Here is a 20,020-nt window from a genome sequence, read left to right as displayed (position 1 = left end):
GCGAGATCCGGGATGCTGAGATGTCAGGCTTCTAATCCCAGCCTGGCAGGAGAGAACCGCTACGGGGCTCAGGTTCTTCATCTGGAGCACAGGTGAGGCCGGGGAGAGCCCCTGAGCCACACAGCAGACCTCAGACTCTGAGCCCTGTGAGCCTGGAAGTTCCTGGCCCCTCCTTACCTGTTGAGTGGCAAAAGGCGGGTAGGAGGCCCGGAGAAGCGGCTGAGCCCTGGGCCAGGGCTGCAGGAGCAGAAAGGTCTCAGAACGGGAGCCCAGAGAGGAGTTGGCAGGTGGATAGTGGCCAACCCGCTGCACGCGAAAGTGCTCAGGGGCATCGAGGAGCTCCAGGGCTGCTGGCAGGTAGGTGGGGTCCAGAGAGTCCTGGTCACAGTCCACTAAGGAGGAATGAGGGGTAGAGATGGAGACCGCTCCAGAACTGGCAGGGGCTGAACTGAACTCTTCGGGGACACCGTGGCGGTGAGTGGCAGAGGAAGAAATGGGTCAAATGTTGCATGGCCCCAGGATGTGGGGGAATCTTTGCATTTCTCAGATGAGGTAACTGGAGCTCCAAGACCCTCACACAGACAGCCAGTAACAAAACCGGGGTCAAGATTCCCGACTGGATGGAGCTTCCTGGTCATTCCTTCCTCTACTTTCCACAGACCTGGACGTCCTTTCTCCATTTCCCCTTCTCAGTCTCCTCCTCCTTGTTCTTGCCCCTACCTACCTGCGTCTTCCGCCAGGGCATTTCTGGGGTATGACCCTCCCCACATGGGGCCCAGGTGGTGGACGATGGGGCCCAGGTGAGCTTGGTAAAAATAGAGACACTTTCTCTATTTTCTCTGTCCCTGGGTCCTTGGCTGGACTCAGCAATCCTGCCCTACATTGTTACCATGGCAACCCACACATCTTTCCAAGCTTGCGCCTTCTTCTCTGTCCCATCTGGGTCTGAGAGTGTAAGAGTAGGATTGGGGACAGGGAAGTGCCACAGAGGTCAGTGAAGCCACTTGTGTGCCCTAGGGGCAGGGTGGAAAGTTTGAACCCAGGGAGATGGAATATTCAATCATCAGAAGACAAAGGACCACTAAGCCCATATTTGTCTGTACTGCTAAAGATGATGAACATTTCTTGAACACTAACCATACACAGGTACTTTTTTTGAGCAATTTACATGAATGAGCTCTTTCAGTTTCCATAATAACTCTGTGAATCAGGTTCTATTACTCTGAAGCTGATTTTGTGGATTTAGAAAATGAGGCAGAGAGGCTAAGATCCCCGCCTATGGTCTCACAGCTGGAAACTGAGCCCAGGCTAGGCTACGGTGGTGGCATCTCTGCCACCTCTGCACTCTCAGACAGCAGCAGCCTGTCCTGAGGGCTTCACTACTCCTCTACTAGTGGCGCCTCCCTCCTTCAGAGCCAAAAAGCCCTCCTTGGATATCTGCCTTCCAGCCAGTCTCTGCTGCAGGCCTGATGGCCTCTTCTGAATTAGTTATCTTCCTGTCGTCACTTGTGGGCATTGACTTATCATTCTGGAATTCCCCCTTCCTGGGAGCCTGGAGCCCTGACTTTAAGCCCTCACTCTGCTTCCATGACTTGGGCCAATCATTTACAGCCTGGAGCCTCAGTTTCCTGACCTATAGAATGGGTAAGAACATTTAGCGACCCTGGGGACAGGAGAGTGCTTTGTCAATTGCAGAGTGCTGTTTGGAAGTGGGATTACTACTGGTGAATAATGGATGTGACAAAGCTTTCCTCCTCTCCCTGTGCGAGGGGTTATTAGGGCTCCCACTGGGTCCCTCAGGGAGGGAAGCAGGTGGTTGAGAGCAGCCCCAGAGCCAGCTCCCTCTGAGACCCATAGCTGGACTGGGGGTGGGGGACAGCTTCATTGGAACCTTCTTCCTGGCCCTTCCCTGCAAGAGATGCTCCTCCTGGCTCTCTGGAGTCCCCACCCCTGCCCCCTAAGAATAACAGGTGACTATTTATTGCTCCCTGGGGGTGGCTCTCGGACTCTGGCCCACCTCCCACTCCACTGCCTCCATAATTATAAGATGCTCTGCGGCCGGACTCCCACGGACTGGCGCTCTCGGTGGGGGAAGGCGGGTAGAGCACGCTCACTGTCCCCCACTCCCCTATGGTACCCTTCGCTTCGCAGTTACGGCTTCTCTGCCCAGCCCATGCCAAGAACAGTCCGACCCCCAGCCCAGGCACAGGAGAGCTGCTGTCCCTTCCCCCAATGGTGGGTACACCCAAGAAGGCTCAGGAAGGCAAGGATGGGGCCATCCCTGGCAACTCCAAGGTCAGAGAGCTCCTTGGGGCAGGGACGGGGCGCGACATATTTCGCAGGGTTAGGTCTCTGGCAAAGGGGCTGATTTCCATTCAGGGTCGGGGGTCGGGGAGGTTCATGGTGGAGGCAGGAGACTGGGAACCACAAGTGGAGCTCCTAGGATTGCAGACTGGTGAGTGCTGGAGACCCCGATGCTTCCCGGGAAGGGGCACCGGATTAGATGCCGGGGCTGGAGGGAACGCTCCCAGACGGCGCGGGGACCAGTGGGGTGAGGACCAGGCAGGTCGCGGGTCAGGAAGGAGTTGCCGGGTGGTGTAAGGTGAAGAAAGCCACAGGGGCGGGTTCCTGGGGCAGGACCTCTCCAGCCCAGGGCACGCTGCGCGGCGACCGCGCTCTGGGGCTCGTCCGAGGACCCGAGGGTCCCCTGCTCGCGGGCATCTCCCGCGCCCGGCCTCGGCTCGGCCGCCCCTCGCCCCGCCCCGCCCCTCCCCTCCCGCTGACCTCTCACGACGTCCAGGGCGAGGGCCACCAGGAGGCAGAGCCAGGGACCGTAGGGCCCCCGGGGGGCCGCTGCCGTGCGCCCAGCCATCGGGGCGCACCTCCTGCCCACCGAAGGCGGGGACAAGGCGGCCGGCTCAGGTGGCCGCGGTCCGGCCCGGCATCTCCTGCGCCCGCTCGGCGCCGGCCTCGCTGGCCGGCTGGGTCCCGGCTGCCGCCCGCCCGCCCGCCCGCCCGCGGCTGCAGTTCCCAGACAATGGAGCGGGAGCCGCGCGGAGGGAGGGAGCCCAGCGCAGCACATGGGCTGCCCCCGCCGCCCCGCCGGGTCCTAGTGCCCCGCGGATCCCGAACCCCAGAGCGCCCCCGCGTCCGAAGTCGTGAAGGCCACTTCCCAGGAGACCGATCGCCTCTGCCAGGAGGCACAAGGTGTGTTCTCTTAGGCCCCCTCGGGAGCTCCTGAGGGGCTTCCTCTACCTCCGCCCACCCCGTAGGCACCTCACCTGTAAAGGCACCAACCGGTCTCAATCAGAACCGGAATTCAGAGACATATGGGAACAGAGCTGCAGGGGCAGAAAAGGAGAGGGGGCCAAATGACAACTACCTGGGCCCGCCCTGACAGAGCCCTGGGCCACCACCGAGGGAGGAATCCAGGCACAGGCTGCTCCAGATTCATGCCCTGCCTCACCCCGGGGAAAGTCCCCAAGGGGGAGGTCTGCCTGAGGGGTCCTGCCCAGCCTTGCCTACCAGGTGGTCTTGGAATAAGTCCAGACCAGGAGGTCTGGCTGCTCATTAGCATCCCCTGGGCAGAATAAAAACAAGCAAAACCAGACCAAAAAACATAGCTGGGTCCTCCAAACAGATTCACCTAGGGACCCAGTGAGAACCTTGCTCTAGGAACTCCTCAGTCTGGTAAGGAAGAAGGGGGCCACCCAAGTGTCCTCCAGACTTCCCAGCACACCATGAGGAAGCTGTACTTCCCCCCAGCCACAGGCCACCATTCCAGCCCTGCTGGCCAGCTCCTGGGGGCTTTGCAAGGGGGCAAGCTCTCCTCTTGCCTCACACCCCTGGAGGGAAAGGTACCTGGTACCAACCTGCTGTTTTTGTTTTGAAATTTTCCTCCCTTCCAAGAGCTTCTCACTGCCCCTAGAGGGAGAAGTCAAGAAAGCTGACAGGCACCACAGAAAGGGGTTTGGCAGCAGAAGGAAACATCAAAGCAATCCAGACTTTGAGTAAATACATTTTATTCAGAACAAGATAATAAAATAGCGTGCAGTTTATTTAAAACCAACCAAGCGCTGATAAAAATATATATCACTGCAGCCGTGATTCCACATCAAACCTCGATAGTGAGAACTGGGCACGGACTCTTCACATCATGGGCCAGGCCTAGCAGAGGACACCTACTCCACCAGGGCCTCAAAGGAAGAAGTGACCCCTCACTACCAAGAGCGAGTGCACTGGTGGAGAGGGGTCAGCAGCGGGCCCACCCTGTCTCTGCAGAGCATGGGGAAGGGCAGACACTGACCAGCAACTGCTCCTGGTGGCAGGAGCGGAGGGACAACAGTACAGAACTTCCTGCCACTGTGCAGACAAGGAAGTGGGTCCTCCTGCCTCCTCAGGGCTTCTGAAATCTCTACAGAGCATCTGACAGGGCCCCACGGGTGGACACAAGTCTGTGAAGAAGCAAGCATCTCTTGCTTGGCTGAGGAGGAATCAAGATTCTGAGGGACTGCTCTCTTCTGGACACAAAGCAGTCACAGCACACTCCTACCCAGTATAGCAGCGGGTGAGCAGAGGGCCCTGCTGGCTAGGATTAAGGCACTTGTAACAGACTTAGGGTCCATCATTTCCCCAGCCACACAGGCCTCTGAGGACCCTGCTTCCCCTCCCTCTTCCCACTGCTGGGCAATGAGGACAGGAATGAGCCTCCAGGGACCGCGGTTTAGTGAGCACAGGGCTGGAGGAAGAGGAAAAGGAAGGGAGCTGGGTGCTTGGCCAAGGAGGAGCTGCGTAGGTCCAAAAGCCAGAGCTTTTTGGGGAAGCCAGGCAAAAGCAGAGAGGAGCGAGGTAAGTCACAGGGGACCAGCAGCAGCAGTGTAGGCGGAGAGCAGATGCCAAGCCAGAGGGAGGCCTCCAACCCTCCATCGGCCTGAGACAGACTGGGAGCAGAGAGAGGATTCAGAGCCAAGCCTGGATAGAGAGCCTCAGTGGACAGAGGACAGTGGGGACGGTCCTCCTCTCTCAGCTTGGCCAGGGCAGGGATGAAGATTCTGAAGGTTCGGACGGGGCAGGAAAGGGCAGGGGCTGCGAAGAGGGCCTGCAACCCAGAAGCAGCTCAGCTCTTTGGTATGGGAAAGGTGGCTCCATGGGACATCCTTGTCACTCTTCTTCCACACTCCGGGGCCCCTTGGCTGCTCGCCTCTGTCGCCAACGCAGCTCTTCCACCTGGCGCTCCAGCCCGCGCACCTTGGCTTCCAGTTGGGCCCCCGAAGCCCGGGTGCCAGTGAGCCGGCTCAGCAAGGCGTAGAGAGTCAGCAGGGCCAGGAGTAGCAGGGCCCGGGTGGAGGGGTCAGGCACCGATCTCACCAGGGCCACAAAGCCAGCCAGGAAGATCACAACCTTCAGGCCCCCCAGGATGCGCCCCAGCAAGGCCAGGAGCAAACCGAGGAGCAGAGACAGCAGCCAGTAGGTGACCAGGGCTCCTGCTCCCCACAGCAGGAAGGTCTGGACCTGGCTAGGGCTGAGCTTCAGGACCTGGGTAAGGCGGTCACCTGCAAGGAAGAGTCACAGAATCAGCAACCTGATGAAGTGGTAAGGGCAATAAGGGATAAGGACAGGAGGCCAGGCCTCTGAGGACCTCAGTTCCCCTCCCTCTTCCTCAAATGAATAATCTATTCACGAATGCCTTGGGGATAGGCCGTGAGTGACGGATTATTCATGCAAATAAATAATCTATTCTCTCTTTTCTGGTTTTTTTTTTTTTTTTTTTTTCCAGTACTGGGAGTTGAACCCAGGGCCTCACACATGTTAGGCAAGCACTCTATCACTAAGCTACATCCCTACCCCTTTTTATTTTTTTATTTTGAGACAGGGTATCACTAAGTTGCCCAGACTGGCCTTGAACTTGCAATCCTCCTGACTCAGCATCCCCCAATTGCTGGGATCACAAGTATACGCTTTCATACCTGGCTCAGGAGTAATCCATTCTCACAGGCTCAAAAGAGACATGGGTTTGAATCTCAGCTATTTCTTACTGGCTGTGGGACCCTAAGTAGACCACTTCCCTTTTTAAGCCTCAATTTCATTTACTCTGTTTTTTAAATTTTATATTTATTTATTTATTCTCTATCTATTTATCCATCCATCCATTTTTCAGTACTGGAAAATGAATCCAGAAGCCCTCTACCACTGAGCTACACCCTGGCCCCATTTTTATTTTATTTTGAGACAGAGTCTCACTAAGTTGTTCAGGCTGGCCTTGAACTTGTGATCCTCCTGCCTCAGCCTCCCGAGTTGTTGGGATTATAGGCAACTGACACCACACCAAGGTCTCAGTTTTGTTTGTTTGGGACAATTCTGCCTGCCTCACTGGGCTGTTAACTGTAAGTGGGAAGCAACATTTGAGCAGCTGCCTGATCCAGGTACACCTGGCATGTGGTGGTAGTGGTAGTCACTGGTCTGCTCTTATGCTGGGAAGTGTCAAGCAGCTGGGGAAATGTCTAGACCCTGAGGAGACAAACTCTCACCAGCAGGAAGGTCCCTGAGAAGCTCTAGCAGACTAACCAGTTCTCCGCCACTCACCATCCATCCCCAAGGCATTCAGCAGCTGCGCAGCGATCCCAGACAGGGCAAAGAAGGCCACGGAGATGGCTGATGAGAAGGCCCACACCGTCTGTGTCAGAGTCTGTGGGAAGAGCACGAGGAGAGATGAGTCACAATGAATGGGGCTCCTCTCCTCCAAGCCTGCTCACCAGGGCCCAGGCAAGGCCTGCAGGAGGGTTTCTGCCCTGTTTCTCAGCCAGTGGCAATGGGCCTGCAGAGGGGCCTTTCCACACCCACCTCCCAGTGTATGGGAATGGACAATGGACCATTCTTCCTTCCTGACCTGGAAACCAGGACCTCTGGAACCTAATTCAACTGATTTGCTGGATGCTTTGGAGGTAGGAGGAGGAGGAGACATGTGTGTGAATGGTTGGGGGAGCACTGAATCCCTCTAGTAGTTACTTTATAAAACTGGAGTTCTCCGAGCCTCCTAGGAGTCATGAAGGTATATGGAAAAACACTTGTAGGCTGGGCGTGGGGGTGCACACCTGTAACCCCAGCAACTTGGAAGACTGAGGCAGGAGGATCCTAAGTTCAAAGCCAGCCTCAGCAACTTAATGAGGTCCTAAGCAATCCAGTGAGATCCTGTCTCTAAATAAAACATAAAAAGGGCTGGGGATGTGGCTCAATGGTTAAGTACCCTTGGGTTCAATCCTTGGTACCAAAAAATAAAGATTAAAAAAAAAAAAATGTGTAAAAGGCAAGGATGTTTTAATGAAAGAGCCTCTTAGCTATACTGTATTACAAATTTTATAAATAACTGTCTCAGTCCCTCAGTGTGACCTATCAGAAGCGTGCGATGCCATTTGTGGGACACCAATGGGTAGGAAAAAACAGGCCTGGCTTCTGCCTCGAACCAGCCACCCTGCACTTCTGCGAGTGAGGAATGGACTCAGATCTGGATATTTTGCCAGTCCAAGACTCTAGGTCACATTTAGACCAAAGTCAGACTCTAGTTAACCACATTTTCCAGCTTTTCTGGAAAAGAAAGGGCAGGAACCAGGAAAAGGTAGGGATGGGGCTAAAAGGCCCTAGTGTAGAAATCAATGAAGAAGCAAAAGGTCTGGTGCTTTGTGTGGAATTTGGGGCTCTGCCCCAGGGATCATGACGCAGAGAGGATCTGGCACCAAGAGGATGTGGCCATGAAGAATGTCTTTTCTCTTCAGAGCCACAACAGGGACTACCCTCCTTACCTCTGAAACCACATGCATTGTCTCTGGCCCCACCCAGGAATCCAGTGTCCCCCGAAGAGATCGGCCTATCTGGGTCAAGAGGTCAGCTGAGGGCTCCTTCTTCTGCTGACCTGGTGGTGGGAAGTCTCGGTGGGACTGGGAGGATGCCGAGTAGAGAAGGAGCAGGACCACTAGGACCAGTGACATGGCTTTAAACAGATATCTGCCCCAGAGGGGACTGCTGCCTGAACCTGCCATTGTCGGGCCTGCCAGGAGAGAGCACAGGGTGAGATGAGGGTCAGACCTGGTAGACGCACCCACTGTCCCAGCTCTGATCTGCCCCAACATCCTCCCCACCCCTGCAAGCACCCCTACTAAAGCCAGAAGGAGTTGTTCGTTGAGAAGGGAAGAATAGGGATTTGCAACTTAAGCTGGGCACAACTGAAGAGTCATGGGTTCTCCTGTGCATTCTTTACCACCTGTATACCAACAAGTCGGCAAGCTTTCAATGCCCGCCCGAAGGCTCTCTTTAAGGCTTATTCCAGTTCTAAAAATCCAGAGGCCTGTCTCTGGGTCTTAGGTGCTATAGGCATAAAAGAATTGTAAGACTTCAAGGCTTTGTCCCCCAAAGCTCATATCTACAAAAGCTGATACAAAAACAACTTTAAAACAGCAAATAGTAGGATTTGCCACCTTATGATGACGTACAGAAAAGTGCTCAAGTATGGACTCAAACAAGAGTAAGTCCACATGGGCCACTGGCTCTGCAGGTCCTTCATGAAGGTGGCCATCATCCTCATGGCCCCTCTTAGTACAGAGAAGGTGAGACTAAGACTGAGAACAAAGCTAAGCCCTTGTCGAAGATCACTGGGCTAAGAAGCAGAAAGGCCAGAATTTGAACTCAGGTTTCTGCTTCCAAACTCCACATTCACTGGGAGCTATGGTGATTCCAACCAAGGCTGCTCGATGGAATCACCTGGGAATGTCACAAAGTACTGATGTCATTGTCTGAATATGTCATTGTCTGCATCTACACAGCTGAGAGCCACCCTGAGGATATGGGAAAACAAAACGGTTCCTACCATATTCTCACTCAAAATCAATGTAGAAGAATTTTATGATTACCCATGTGGGTGATTTTTACCCAAACACCAAGCAAGCAACCAATCCTGCAGTGGACACCAAGTAGATGTCCTCTAAATCAAGTCATTTCTGGCTGTCCATCTGGAGACAGTAGCATCACATCCCACAGGCCGAGGGCTCAGTCCCAAGACGGCCTCCTCACTCTGGAACACTGGCCACCCCTTCGTGTGTTGTCCTTTGCCCATTCTAAAGAGAAGCTACACCTACAGGATTTAGATGTTGCCTGCTAAATAATCTTTCTTTAGATTTTCAGAACCCAGAACATCTGGTGATCCTCAGATTACATCAGATTGTGTAACTCCCCTCCTTACTCTTTAATTCTGTGCATCAACTAACACAAAGAATGTAAACTGCTATGGTGCTGAACTTGTGGAAAACTAATGAGACTGGCTACAGGAACTAGCCCCGGAGGTCGGGGTCCATGAGGACGTTTTAGCACAGGTGGGGGCACATCAGGGAGACACCACTCAGCACACAGCCTTTCTGCCTATTGCCCCACACCTCCTGCCCTTTCAATGAAAGCCCTCTCGCATACCCGAGTTCCCCAAGATGGAATTGAGGACCACAGCCCCTGCATGTTCTCAGGGCTGGCCCTTCAACAAACCTGATTTCCTCCCCACCAGCTCTTGTTTCCCAAGTAGTGGCTTTCTCGAGTGGTGTGCAGCCAGACTTGGTCCAGTTAACAACTCCAGATACCAATCTCAAGCCCCAGGTTGCTTTACCTGTGCTTCAGGTAAATCAGGTTTCCCAAAACCCCCTCCTCAGGTTTAAACAATTTGCTGGAGTAACTCCCCAGCATTCAGGTGATGCTTAGATTTGCTGGTTTACCATAGGAATATTACAAAGGATACTGATGAACAGCAGATGAAAAGATGGACAGGGCCGGGTGTGGGAGAAGGAGCACGGCTCTTCCATGTCCTCTCCAAGGGTGCACCACCCTCCAGCAGCCTCCATGTGTGACTAGCAGGAAGCTCTCCAAACCCTGTCCTTTATGGGCTTCCATAGAATTGTCATTACGTAGACATGATCGGCCATGCCAATGATGTCATTGACAAATGACCATCAACTCAGTCCTTAGCATTCTTCCCCGCAAAGGTTGGGGGCTGTAAGTTCCAATTCTCAGAGTACATGGCTGATTCCCACAGCAATTAGACCCCTATCCTCTGGCTATCTAGGGAATTTGCCCCAAATTGTCTCATTAGCAGAAACTCAGATGTGTTCAAAAGGGTTTGTTATATAACAAAAAAACTGTCTTTCACTTTCATCTTCTGCAGATGTTGCAGGAAGCAAGGCCAAAAGGCCAACTATTTTAACAAAAGATACTGTTATTGCTCGTGTTACTTAGGAAATTATAATTGCTACAGGAACTCTGAGCTGGGAAATGTAGATGAGAACCAAAATTTTATATATATATATAGTGTGTGTGTGTGTATGTGTGTATGTGGGGAGGATAGATATAGGTATAAAATATCACAACTGCTGACACAGAATGATCTCAACTCCTTGCACCCCAAACAGGCAGAGGCTTAAAGAGCAACCTTTAAGGGGAGATATTATTATTATTAAGAAGCTCGAATTTAGCTGGTCTTGCCATGCGCCACTTCATCTTATTTAATCTCACAACTGCCTATCAGTAGGTATTATTATTATCCCCCAGTGAAGATAAGTGGTCAAGCCAGGATGTGAATCCCAGTGCCTCTGACTCTGGACCCCTCACATGACCACTCTGATTTACTATCTCCAACTTGAATCTCAGAAGTGATTTAGAAAGACATGAGCTAAAATAAACTTCGCATCCGCCAATTATCTCAGTGAAATTTCAATTAAGGACTCTGTGCTTTGTGCTCTGTCTGTAGGATATTGCTATGCATAGACAAATGAGGACTCAACAAGTGCTGACTTATTGAAACAGGTGAGGATCAGCCAAGGAAAACGTTTATAGGTCCAACCTCTATTTGCCACCGTGTTTGAGAAATGTCAAACAGCACAGTCAACCCCCTGGTTCTCCTCCAAGGTCACAAACGAACCTGTAGCTCCAGGGAGTTTCCGTGATTCAGACCTGATGATCAGAGGCTTAGACAAGCCGGGAGGGCAGCAGCAGCCAGGTTTGGAAGTATTTGCAGTTACCAAGGGAGTTGGCCAAAAATCTGGAGCCATCAGATGGAGAGGGAAGAGAAAGGTGTCCTTCCCACTCTTGCTTAGTGGGAAGGAGAAGGCTCCAAAAAAGCCATCTAAAAATATTACATTCTGGGTAAGCTTCTGGCTCAGAAACAGCTGCCCCAACTCCCTCCTGAGGCCTGTAGGGTCAAGCAGGGCTGCAAAACATGCAGTTCATAACAAAAGGCCTTGGGCTGGGAAAGCCTTCCTCTACTCTTTTTTGGCACAAATCAAGAACCAGATGGTTCCTGCCAGCCAGTGGTCGGGATGAGGAAGGCATGGGCCAGTTCCTGAGCTATCTGGGTCATAACCATGTTGGGGACTAAAAGAGCAACGTTGCTATCTTGGGTTGGATCCTATATCCAAGGACCTCCACCAAGAGGAGTCAGATGTCATCTCCTTCTCCCTAGAAGGTCAGGGTGATATCAGCACTTCCTCTCGTAGCAGCCTGCTGCGGTTGTGTGCTGGCCTCAACTTCCAAGTGGCCGTCTGCCCCAGTCTGGGGGGACCTTGAAATAAACTCTCCAAAATGAGGCCAGCATTGCCCTGCTGGGCGACCTTTTGAAGTATACCAGGAGCCAAATCTAGGAGCAGGATTCTGGAGTATACCATTTGGAGACAATGGGTGCAGATGACTGGATGCTCCATTTCTTAAAACTGTTTTCTCTAACAGGATTCCTTCTCAATTCTTCCAGATTAAACCTATCCACTACCATTATGCTTCCTCAATGTGGCCCAATCAAATACTTTTAATAAAGAAAGAAGGTTTGGTAATCAAGACCTGGAGCAGTCCAGACTGCTCTGACAGGTGGAAGCTTGTCTTACTTCAGACAAACAAAGGCACTCGGCAATAGATAATATTTCTCTCTCTCTCTCTCTCTCACACACACACACACACACACACACACAAATTTTGTGCAATACTTTTAATTTATAAAGTGCTGTGACTTTACTACCTTATTTATCTTTTACAACAATCTTCTAAGTCATTTTACTCAGATAAGTATGGCTTATCTGAGATGTCAAGTGACTATCCAAGATCACACAACAGAACAGGGACTTTATTCCAGAAATCAGAACGTCAGCCTTTCCCTTTCACTTGTCCCATGCCTCCACACTTCTGGGTAAGACACCATCCCTGCCCACAAGGAACTTGAGGTTCTGCCAAGTATCAACAAACTCAAAGTGAGACGACATACAGAATTCCTCGAGGAGATCACACCCCAGGAGATGACCCACCTGTGGATCATCTTACGCCAGGAGTTATTGTGAGAAGACAGTTCAAGACAGGCACCTGCAATATGGCTCAGGCAGGGCCAGGAGAACCCAGCTGGGCTGAGGAAACTGCTTTACTTATCATGGCAGTGAGAGAGCACTACATCTTTAGCTGTGGCTTGCTACAGGGGTAGGGTGGGGCTGTTCACACAACCCCTGCCAACGAGCTCCTTCCTCTTCGTCTATTCCTTTCATGCTGTTAGTCACTGCAGGGCAGGAAGATGTACTGTACTGCCCTCTGACGGCAGCTACTGGCCCATCACTGCTCATAGCTGCCCCTCTGGTGCAGCTGTTCTCACCTCTCATTGCCCATCAGAACTGCCTGGGAAGCCAGTTAAGTGAAGATGTCTGCCCCACCCAAAGCTACTCACCCAGACTCTCCCAAAGAAGAGCCCAGCCTTTTGCTTTTAAAGCTCCCCAGGGATTCCTGATGCACAACCAGATAGTTGCCACAAATGATCAGCAGCTGAGGGGGGAAACAAAAAAAACCTACTCCAGGCAAAGCCCCCAAAGTGTAACAGTGTACAAAGGACCTGAGATTTCTATCCCAGGCTCAATTCTGCCACAAACAAGAAGCCACTACCTTTATGCCTGTTACTTAACCTATCAGGTTTCAGTCTCCTCAAATGTAAAGCAGGGTAAAACCAGGTTAAGAGTTGTTGCAAGGAGTTAAGACGTTTCTGCAAGCACTTTGTCAAAGCTATACAATGTTGCAGGGCACCAACTGCCAATATAACACCCACTATGTTGTAGCATCGCGCAGTATGTAGCCACCAGCCTCCAAGCACCTCCCAGTCAGGCTTGACATCTAACTTTTCTTGGAATCCCCAGTGCTTAGCACAGAACGATGACTAAGAAAGGCTTGTTAAGTGAATATCAGGGGCCAGCCAAGAAGTGGGGAGGGTAAGACATGAAGAGGTAGGGAGAGGGAGGCTATTTCAACAGTTGATCCAAATATAGTGGTCATCGGAAAAGCACAGCTGAGTTGAAAGAAAGATGCTAAAAGCGGCGAAGACAGCACGGAGGAGGAGAAGGAAGTCAGCGCCCAGGCAGATTGGGGGCAGCCCCCCCCCCCCGCTAAATCCCTGACAGCTGCCACCCAGCAACTGTTTGGAGGCAGGGCAACGACAAAGGGGCAGCTTCCCGGCCGCGCCGCGCGCTCCCCAGGGCCCAGCCTCAGGGAGACAGGGTGTCGGTAGCATGTGCTATTTCGAACATCGCGTCCCCTTGCCAAGTGCTTCACGGTGGCGTGGGGGCAAGTTTTGTGACGTGGCCCAGGAGCTCGGGGCACCCTTAGGGGCCCGAACCAAGGCCGCGGAAGGCCGGGCCATGGAGTGAGGGTCGGGGTGTCGAGCTCAGCACTGGCTGCACTGCCCAGTCCGGTAGCCGCACTGCCGCCACCGGACCTCAGAGCAGTGCTCGAACTCTCTGCTCCGGGGAAATGCACGCCTCCGAGGTTACCTAGTAACGACGCCCCCGGTTGCATAGCAACGAGGATCCGGGTCCCCAGTAAGCTTCGTCCGCCGCAGGACGTCCGACCCCTCCCCACTCGGACTGGCAGGCCTCGCGGTTCCGCCCGGATCCCGCCTGCATGGCCGCCGCTTCCCGGTCCTGCGTGCTACCCCTCAGCCCTGATCTCTCGGCTCGCACTCACCGGGCTCCGGCCACCGCTATCCTTCACGTGCGACTTTGCTAAAACGCGCCACCAAAACCGCGCCTCAACTCCCAGGCGGTGGTTTATCGTCTGCGCATGCGCAGGGCGGGAGGCGTCCGGAGACCAGGCCCGCCGCGCTCGCTGCTGGAGCGGGCGCCTTGAGCGCATGCGCCCTACCTGCAGCGTTCTTATCCCACCTCCCCCCGCACCCGCCCGCCAAGCATTCCCACCTAGAGAAGAATGGGATCGGATGTTGGATGTGGGAAAGTCTCAGGCAGGAAAGGGGAAATAAGTGACTCTACGTGGGCTGCGGAGTAGGTTTTGGAAGTGGAGTGCAAGCTGATCCTCCTCGGCAGCTGCTCGGCCTTAGCTTGGGCTGCAAATGCCCCCTCCTGGGCCTTTGTGGGAAATGTAGTCCGAACGCGGGAGCCTGGTCTTTTGAGAAACTTTCCGCGCTAAAAAGACACAAAGGGAAGGTGTTCGAGGACAGGTTAGAGGCACAAACGCTGGGGAGTCGCATCCGCTCTACCAAGAGAGCAGATCTACACCGCAGATGTGCAGATGGCTCCCAAATGTTTGCTTAGAATTTTAGAGAAGAGAATCCAAGCCCCACACCCCATTTCTACCACAGAGGCAGCTTTTGAGGGGGATGACCCAGAGATGGAGACAGGTGACCCCTTGCTTGCTTTGAGATACTGGTCAGGTCGCTTCGTTTCTCTGGGCCTCCGTTGGTTGACTTTAAAGAACTTTAAGGTCTTAAAAAAACACCAAAGTAAGGTATACAGTTTCAGTGAAGTTAACACAATGAGCATTTCCCAGATTGTCAGAATGTTTCCTAGAACCATCACCGGCTGCCCTAGAATAGCTCCTCTTTGATGTTAAAACCCCTTTCTCTAACTCTTCCTTCCTCCGAGCCCTTGAATCACCTCCCAATTCTGTTTTCTCCCCAGACTACACACTCAGTGGCTCCTAACCTGGCACCAGTCATTTCTTTCCTTCAGATGTTTCGCAAACTCATCCATCTTCGTCTGAGCCCTGATTACTTCCTGCCTCTCAGCTAAGAATCTTCCCCAAACGCTCTGCTAGAATTCTGAACCTCACCCTTCAACTTCCTAACAGTCTAGACTTCATAGTTGCTTGCGAGATGGGTTTTGATTCCAATTTCTGGTTGCATCCGAGTGGTAGAAAATATATCCAGCATTTCAAGGTTCTCTCCACCCTTGATCTTGAGGTTTTATACACCTTTTGGGCTGCTAAATCTTTTTATTTATTTATTTTTGATACTTTGGGTGCTTTACCACTGAGCCTTTAACAGATAGAGAGAAGTTCATCTAATCCTCAGTTTCTGTATTTTATTTTATTTTTCAATGTCTGTATTTTAGTTGGCAACATTTTTTGAAATACTTTTTTAATTGTAGATGGACCCAATACCTTTTTTATTTGTTTTTAAGTGTTGCTGAGGATCGAACCCAGTGCTTCACACATGCTAGGCAAATGCTCTACTACTGAGCTACAACCCCAGCCCAAGTTGGCAACTTTTGAGAATCTCACTATCCTGTCTAATCCTTTGTCACTCATCCATATAGGTGCCCACTGAATTTTCCTGGGCAATAGAGCCTCTTCTGGGTTTTTGGCCAGTGTGTCCCCATATTTCTGAAGCAGCAACCACAGCCTTGGCCTGGAGGAGGAAAGCATAGAGCTCCTTTCTCAGGGACCCGCTAATACCTACGCACATGTATCTCTCCTCTCAAAGCTCCTTGTGGACTCCACAGTCAGCTACCCGTGTTGGGACTCAGAAAAATGCCATCTCAGGCTGGGGATGTAGCTTAGTTATAGAATGCTTGCCTAGCATGAAAGAGATCCTAGATTCAATTCCTGGTACAGAGAGAGAGAGAGAGAGAGAGAGGCAGGAAATAGAAAGTCCAAAGATCCATTTTCAGAATATAGAATTTGTAAGCAAAAATAACCAAAGGGCCAGGCACGGTGGTGCACACCTGTAATCGCAGCGGCTCAGGAGGCTGAGATAGGAGGATCGTGAGTTCAAAGCCAGACTCAGCAAAAAACGGGGCACTAAACAACTCAGTGAGACCCTGTCTCTAAATAAAATACAAAAAAATAGGGCTGGGGATGTGGCTCAGTGGTCAAGTGCCCCTGAGTTCAATCCCTGGTACTAAAAAAATTAATAACCAAGAAACGAGCAGACCTCAAAAGATCATCAAGCTGTCTTTATTAAGCAGTGGAGAATGGCACATTTTCAGGGGAGAAAATGGCAACTGGTTGCAAGAGGGGTCTGTTTTCTATAGGTTTGAATAAGAGATAATCATAGCAGATTGTTTACTGTGACTTAATCATTAGAGACTTGGGCAGTCAGGGAACTAGTTGTATAGGTTCAAAGTCTAAATCAGGAAAAGAGTTGCAAAAATTTGAAACCCATTGTTACTGGGATGGAAGTCCAGAGCCAAGAGCCCATTGTTTGCCTTCTTTCTCCCTAGGGTTTGTTATTCCATATCCTTCAGAATGTAGCTATAATCGGGGTGTAAGATCCAATCATAGCCATTTAAAGTACAGCCCTTTCCTTTGCCCTCCCCAGTTTTAAAATTAACCAATTGCATAGATTGTAACCCCAAGCTCCTCCTGTCAGAGCAAGGGGTAGTGCTGAGTTAGGGATCAAAACAGGTGAACGGCCCACCTCAGTATGTTTGCTTGCCAGACTTTGGTAGCACACCCTTCTAAAGAGGTAAAGTTTGCCTTGCCAAGTAACTTTTGAGCCCATGCCTGATTTCTTGCAGCACTCTGATATTTCTAACATAAGGAAAGAAAAACACCCCCAAGGATGGACTTTGGCAAGCTGGGTGCTCTAAATTAAAGATGATTAGAAGACCTCAAGGCAGCCTCAGAGCCCAGGTCTCACTGACCTTCTCCAGGCCCTCACGTCTCTCGCCCCTTCTCCCTGCCGCCACCACCAAAAGCAGGAAGGGGCTTTCTCCGAAGTTCCCTTTTCTGTCTAAAGATAGACCCTCCAAAAGGAACTAAGTTGTCATGAGTCTCCTGCTGGGCATCACATCAACCATGGAAGATCAACTCATAGGGAAGGAGGCAGACTTTGTTTTAGACTATTACTTGTTCTTCTGAGGACTGCCCTGAGACAGCCAAAACAACACTCTACCATGTGATTCCTCCCCAACCCTCTCACCTCTCATGACCACCTTCCCCCTCAGTCCTAAGCCCCTATCCCTTTAGCTCAGGATGCTATAAAAGCTTCAGCCATCTGGCCCTTTTGGAATGAGAGTCTTGTATTTTGTGGGACTCCAGTGCATATGTATCTAATTAAAAAGGCTTTTCTTCTACAATTTTGTCTACTATCAGTTTATTTTGTAATTCAATTATCAGACTTCGGAGGAATAGAGAAAGGTTTTTTTTTCCCTCTCTTTTTTATACCCAAATCCTTTCTATTCGAAGACTGACTGGCCTTTGAAACTGAAAGGCCTTGAAAGGGGCTCCCTTTACCCTATTCACTGTCACAGCCATAAGTTTCCCAGACTAGGGACACCTCTGGTTTTGCTCAAGTACAGGGTCTGCCTGGCACACAGTGCAAATAATTAATTACTGAGTATCTTAATCTATTTTATCTTCCTTCTTCCTTCCACCCATCTTTCCTTCCTTCCTTTCCTCCCATGTCCTGGACAATTGATTGAACCTAGGGCTTTGCAAATGCTACTCAAGTACTCTTCCATTAAGTTAAATTCCCAGCCCTTTTTGTTTTATTCTGAGACAGAGTATCACTAAATTGCCCAGCCTGGCCTTGAACTTGCAATCCTCCCCCCTCAGCCTCCACAGAGGCTGTGATAACAGGTATGGGCTATCATGCCCAATTTCTTCCTTTGTCTTCTATTGCTGAATACAGGGTAATTTATAGAGAAGAAGTTTACTTAGCTCACAGTTCTGGAGATTGGGAAGTCCAAGAACATGGCTTTGGTGTCTGGCAAGGGCAACCTCATAACATAGCAGAAGGCATCATATGACAAGAGAGAACAAATGTGCCAGAGAAAGGGAGCTTTTATAACAAAATAATTCCCTTCATAACCCATTAACCCACTAACCCACTGATCCTGAGGACAGTGTTCTCATGACCCTATCACCTCCCAGTGGTCCCACCCCTCACCACTGTTGCACTGAGGACCAAGTTTGCAACACACTGAGGAAATTTCTAGAAATGTAGAAATGTGTTTATCATCCCCTAGCTCAAATGCTATTCTGTTGCCAGGTCATTCAAGTGTAACCACCTCAGGTTCAAGGTCCCGTCTGAACAGATTCATTTTATTTTCCACCACACATCAAATACTTGAGGTGTCTGGCCTGTCAGGCAGCCTGTCACTCAACCCACAAGAGTTAGAAGTTCCTGCTCTGTGCCAGGTTCTGTGTGATACTACTGGACTCTGAGAGCAAGAGTAACAGAACAACTGTGGTTTCTGAATCATGAAATTCACAATCTAGCAGAGAACTCAGATACCAAACAGTTACTTGTAAGTAAATAATTAAACAACAACAGCTATTTATAGTGGCTTGGAGAAGAATGACAGGGCGCTGTGGAGATTAAACCTCAGTCAAGAAGAGTCTGAGACTAAAACCTCAGCTCATTCAAGAAAGGGACTGCAGGAGAAGTGACACCTAAGGTGGAACTGAAGTTAACATTAGAGGGGTTGGCCGGGGAGGGTGATGAAGGTGTACCTGCGAGAGCAGGCGTGCTCAAGGAATTGAAAAGCCAGAGTGAGCCGGGCATGGTGGCAAATGCTTGTAATCTCAGCAGCTTGGAATCCTGAGGCAGGAGGCTTGCAAGTTCAAGGCCAGCTTGGGCAACTTAGTGGGACCCTGTCTTGAAATAAAAAGGAAAAATAAATATGGCTGGGAATGTAGCTCAGGAGTAGAGCACCCTTGGGTTCAGTCCCAATACTGGGGCTGAAGAGAAGGTGAGGTGAGGCTGAAGGGCTGGCATGAGCCTGGTAGTACAAGACCTTGGGCAAATTTCCTCTGTCAGAAGCACTTCCCCTTATTTGTGGTCTCAAGACTCTTTCCCCTCATTTAGATATCATCAAAATGTCACCTCCTCAGAGACAGACCCCCTGAATATGATGCCTACAGTAGCCATCCCTCTAACCCTCAGTACCTCCTACCTACCCTACTCTGATTTCTCTTATATTCATAGCACTTACCACCGTCTGGAATTTTTTTTTTGGAGGGGTGGTACTGGGAATTGAACCCAGGGGTACTTAACCACCACATTCCCAGCCCTTTTTATTTTTTATTTTGAGATAGGGTCTGGCTAAGTTGCCTAAGGCCTTGCTAAGTTGCTGAGGCTGGCCCAGAACTTGTGATCCTCCTGCCTCAGACTCCTGAGTTGCTGGGGTTACAGGTGTGCACCGCCACACCCAGCTCATACATCTTTTGTATCTCTAGTTATCAGAACAGAGACTGGTATACAGGAAGCACCCAATCAATATTGAATGAATGCATGACAAGCCTGGGGAAGAGTGTGAATAGATTTTTCATTGAAAGCAGATCCCTGACTCTTCTATGGATAGTGGACCAGAGCCAGGCCAGGCTGGAAATAGGATCCATTAGGATGCTATTTTATGGGTGCAGGGGAGAGATGCACTTTTGTGCATATTAACTCTTCATAATAGTTCTACAAATCAAATGACAAAACCACAGCAATTCAGTTTAAAGGTGTTAGTTGACTTTTGCTCTTCTAGAATCAGGTGACACTTCATTCCATAAAACAGAATAAGTGCTCTGTTGGGCTGAGCACAGGAGGCAAGTTTTATACACAGAAAAGGACTGAAGAAAGCAAAAGCAAACCAAAATGTGGATGGATCATCTGCTTTTCTTTCAGGCTGGGACAGAGATACAGAACAATAATGATAACTGATTGGTTAACATCAGATTGCTTCAGGTCACTTTTTGTAAGGATTAAAGCAGACTGAACTCCATTATCCTGTAGGATGAAACTGTTCTGTTT

At 50.7% G+C, this 20,020-nt stretch overlaps 2 protein-coding genes and 1 long non-coding RNA gene across 6 annotated transcripts in view; 1 reads left to right on the top strand and 2 right to left on the bottom strand.

Annotated features, from left to right (window-relative positions):
• Tmem132a (transmembrane protein 132A) overlaps positions 1–3,026 on the bottom strand; it is an 11,485-nt gene extending 8,459 nt beyond the window's left edge. For both annotated transcript variants that reach the window (XM_015478026.2, XM_015478027.2), the window contains exons 1-2: positions 2,785–3,026; positions 178–392 (exon numbers count right to left, since the gene is read on the bottom strand). In XM_015478026.2, coding sequence (XP_015333512.1) covers positions 178–392; positions 2,785–2,872 — 303 coding nt within the window. In that variant the 5' untranslated portion in view covers positions 2,873–3,026. The remainder of the gene's footprint in view (positions 1–177; positions 393–2,784) is intronic.
• The window catches only part of LOC125612126, a 20,187-nt gene extending 167 nt beyond the window's left edge, over positions 1–20,020 (top strand). Inside the window, exons 2-3 of the long non-coding RNA XR_007342448.1 lie at positions 8,054–8,061; positions 19,981–20,020. This is a non-coding gene — a long non-coding RNA (uncharacterized LOC125612126). The remainder of the gene's footprint in view (positions 1–8,053; positions 8,062–19,980) is intronic.
• Positions 4,006–14,158, bottom strand: Tmem109 (transmembrane protein 109). Of its 3 annotated transcripts, XM_048788926.1 has the most exons (5): positions 14,005–14,104; positions 12,090–12,236; positions 7,797–8,041; positions 6,583–6,685; positions 4,006–5,552 (listed from the first exon to the last, which is right to left on the bottom strand). In XM_048788926.1, the coding sequence occupies exons 3-5, from the start codon at positions 8,031–8,033 to the stop codon at positions 5,161–5,163; spliced, it is 732 nt and encodes a 243-aa protein (XP_048644883.1). In that variant the 5' UTR covers positions 8,034–8,041; positions 12,090–12,236; positions 14,005–14,104; the 3' UTR covers positions 4,006–5,160. The 3 variants fall into 3 exon arrangements, with proteins under 3 accessions (XP_048644883.1, XP_015333511.1, XP_048644881.1); XM_015478025.2 differs by lacking the exon at positions 12,090–12,236 and having other exon boundaries at positions 14,005–14,158; XM_048788924.1 differs by lacking the exons at positions 12,090–12,236; positions 14,005–14,104 and adding an exon at positions 13,812–13,851.

The sequence above is a fragment of the Marmota marmota genome, unplaced genomic scaffold (assembly GCF_001458135.2).
Source record: "Marmota marmota marmota unplaced genomic scaffold, marMar, whole genome shotgun sequence".
Classification (NCBI taxonomy): domain Eukaryota; kingdom Metazoa; phylum Chordata; class Mammalia; order Rodentia; family Sciuridae; genus Marmota; species Marmota marmota.
Note: the sequence above shows the minus strand (reverse complement) of the source record. Positions and strands in the feature narration are given on the sequence as shown.

Excerpts from the sequence above, each read along its gene's own strand:
- Tmem109 (XM_048788924.1), bottom strand. The coding sequence starts at position 13,836 with ATGCAACCGGGGGCGTCGTTACTAG. Across the intron at positions 8,042-13,811 it reads ACCGGGGGCGTCGTTACTAG|GCCCGACAATGGCAGGTTCA; the intron begins GTAACCTCGGAG and ends CTCTCCTGGCAG. Across the intron at positions 5,553-6,582 it reads GAATGCCTTGGGGATGGATG|GTGACCGCCTTACCCAGGTC; the intron begins GTGAGTGGCGGA and ends TCTTCCTTGCAG.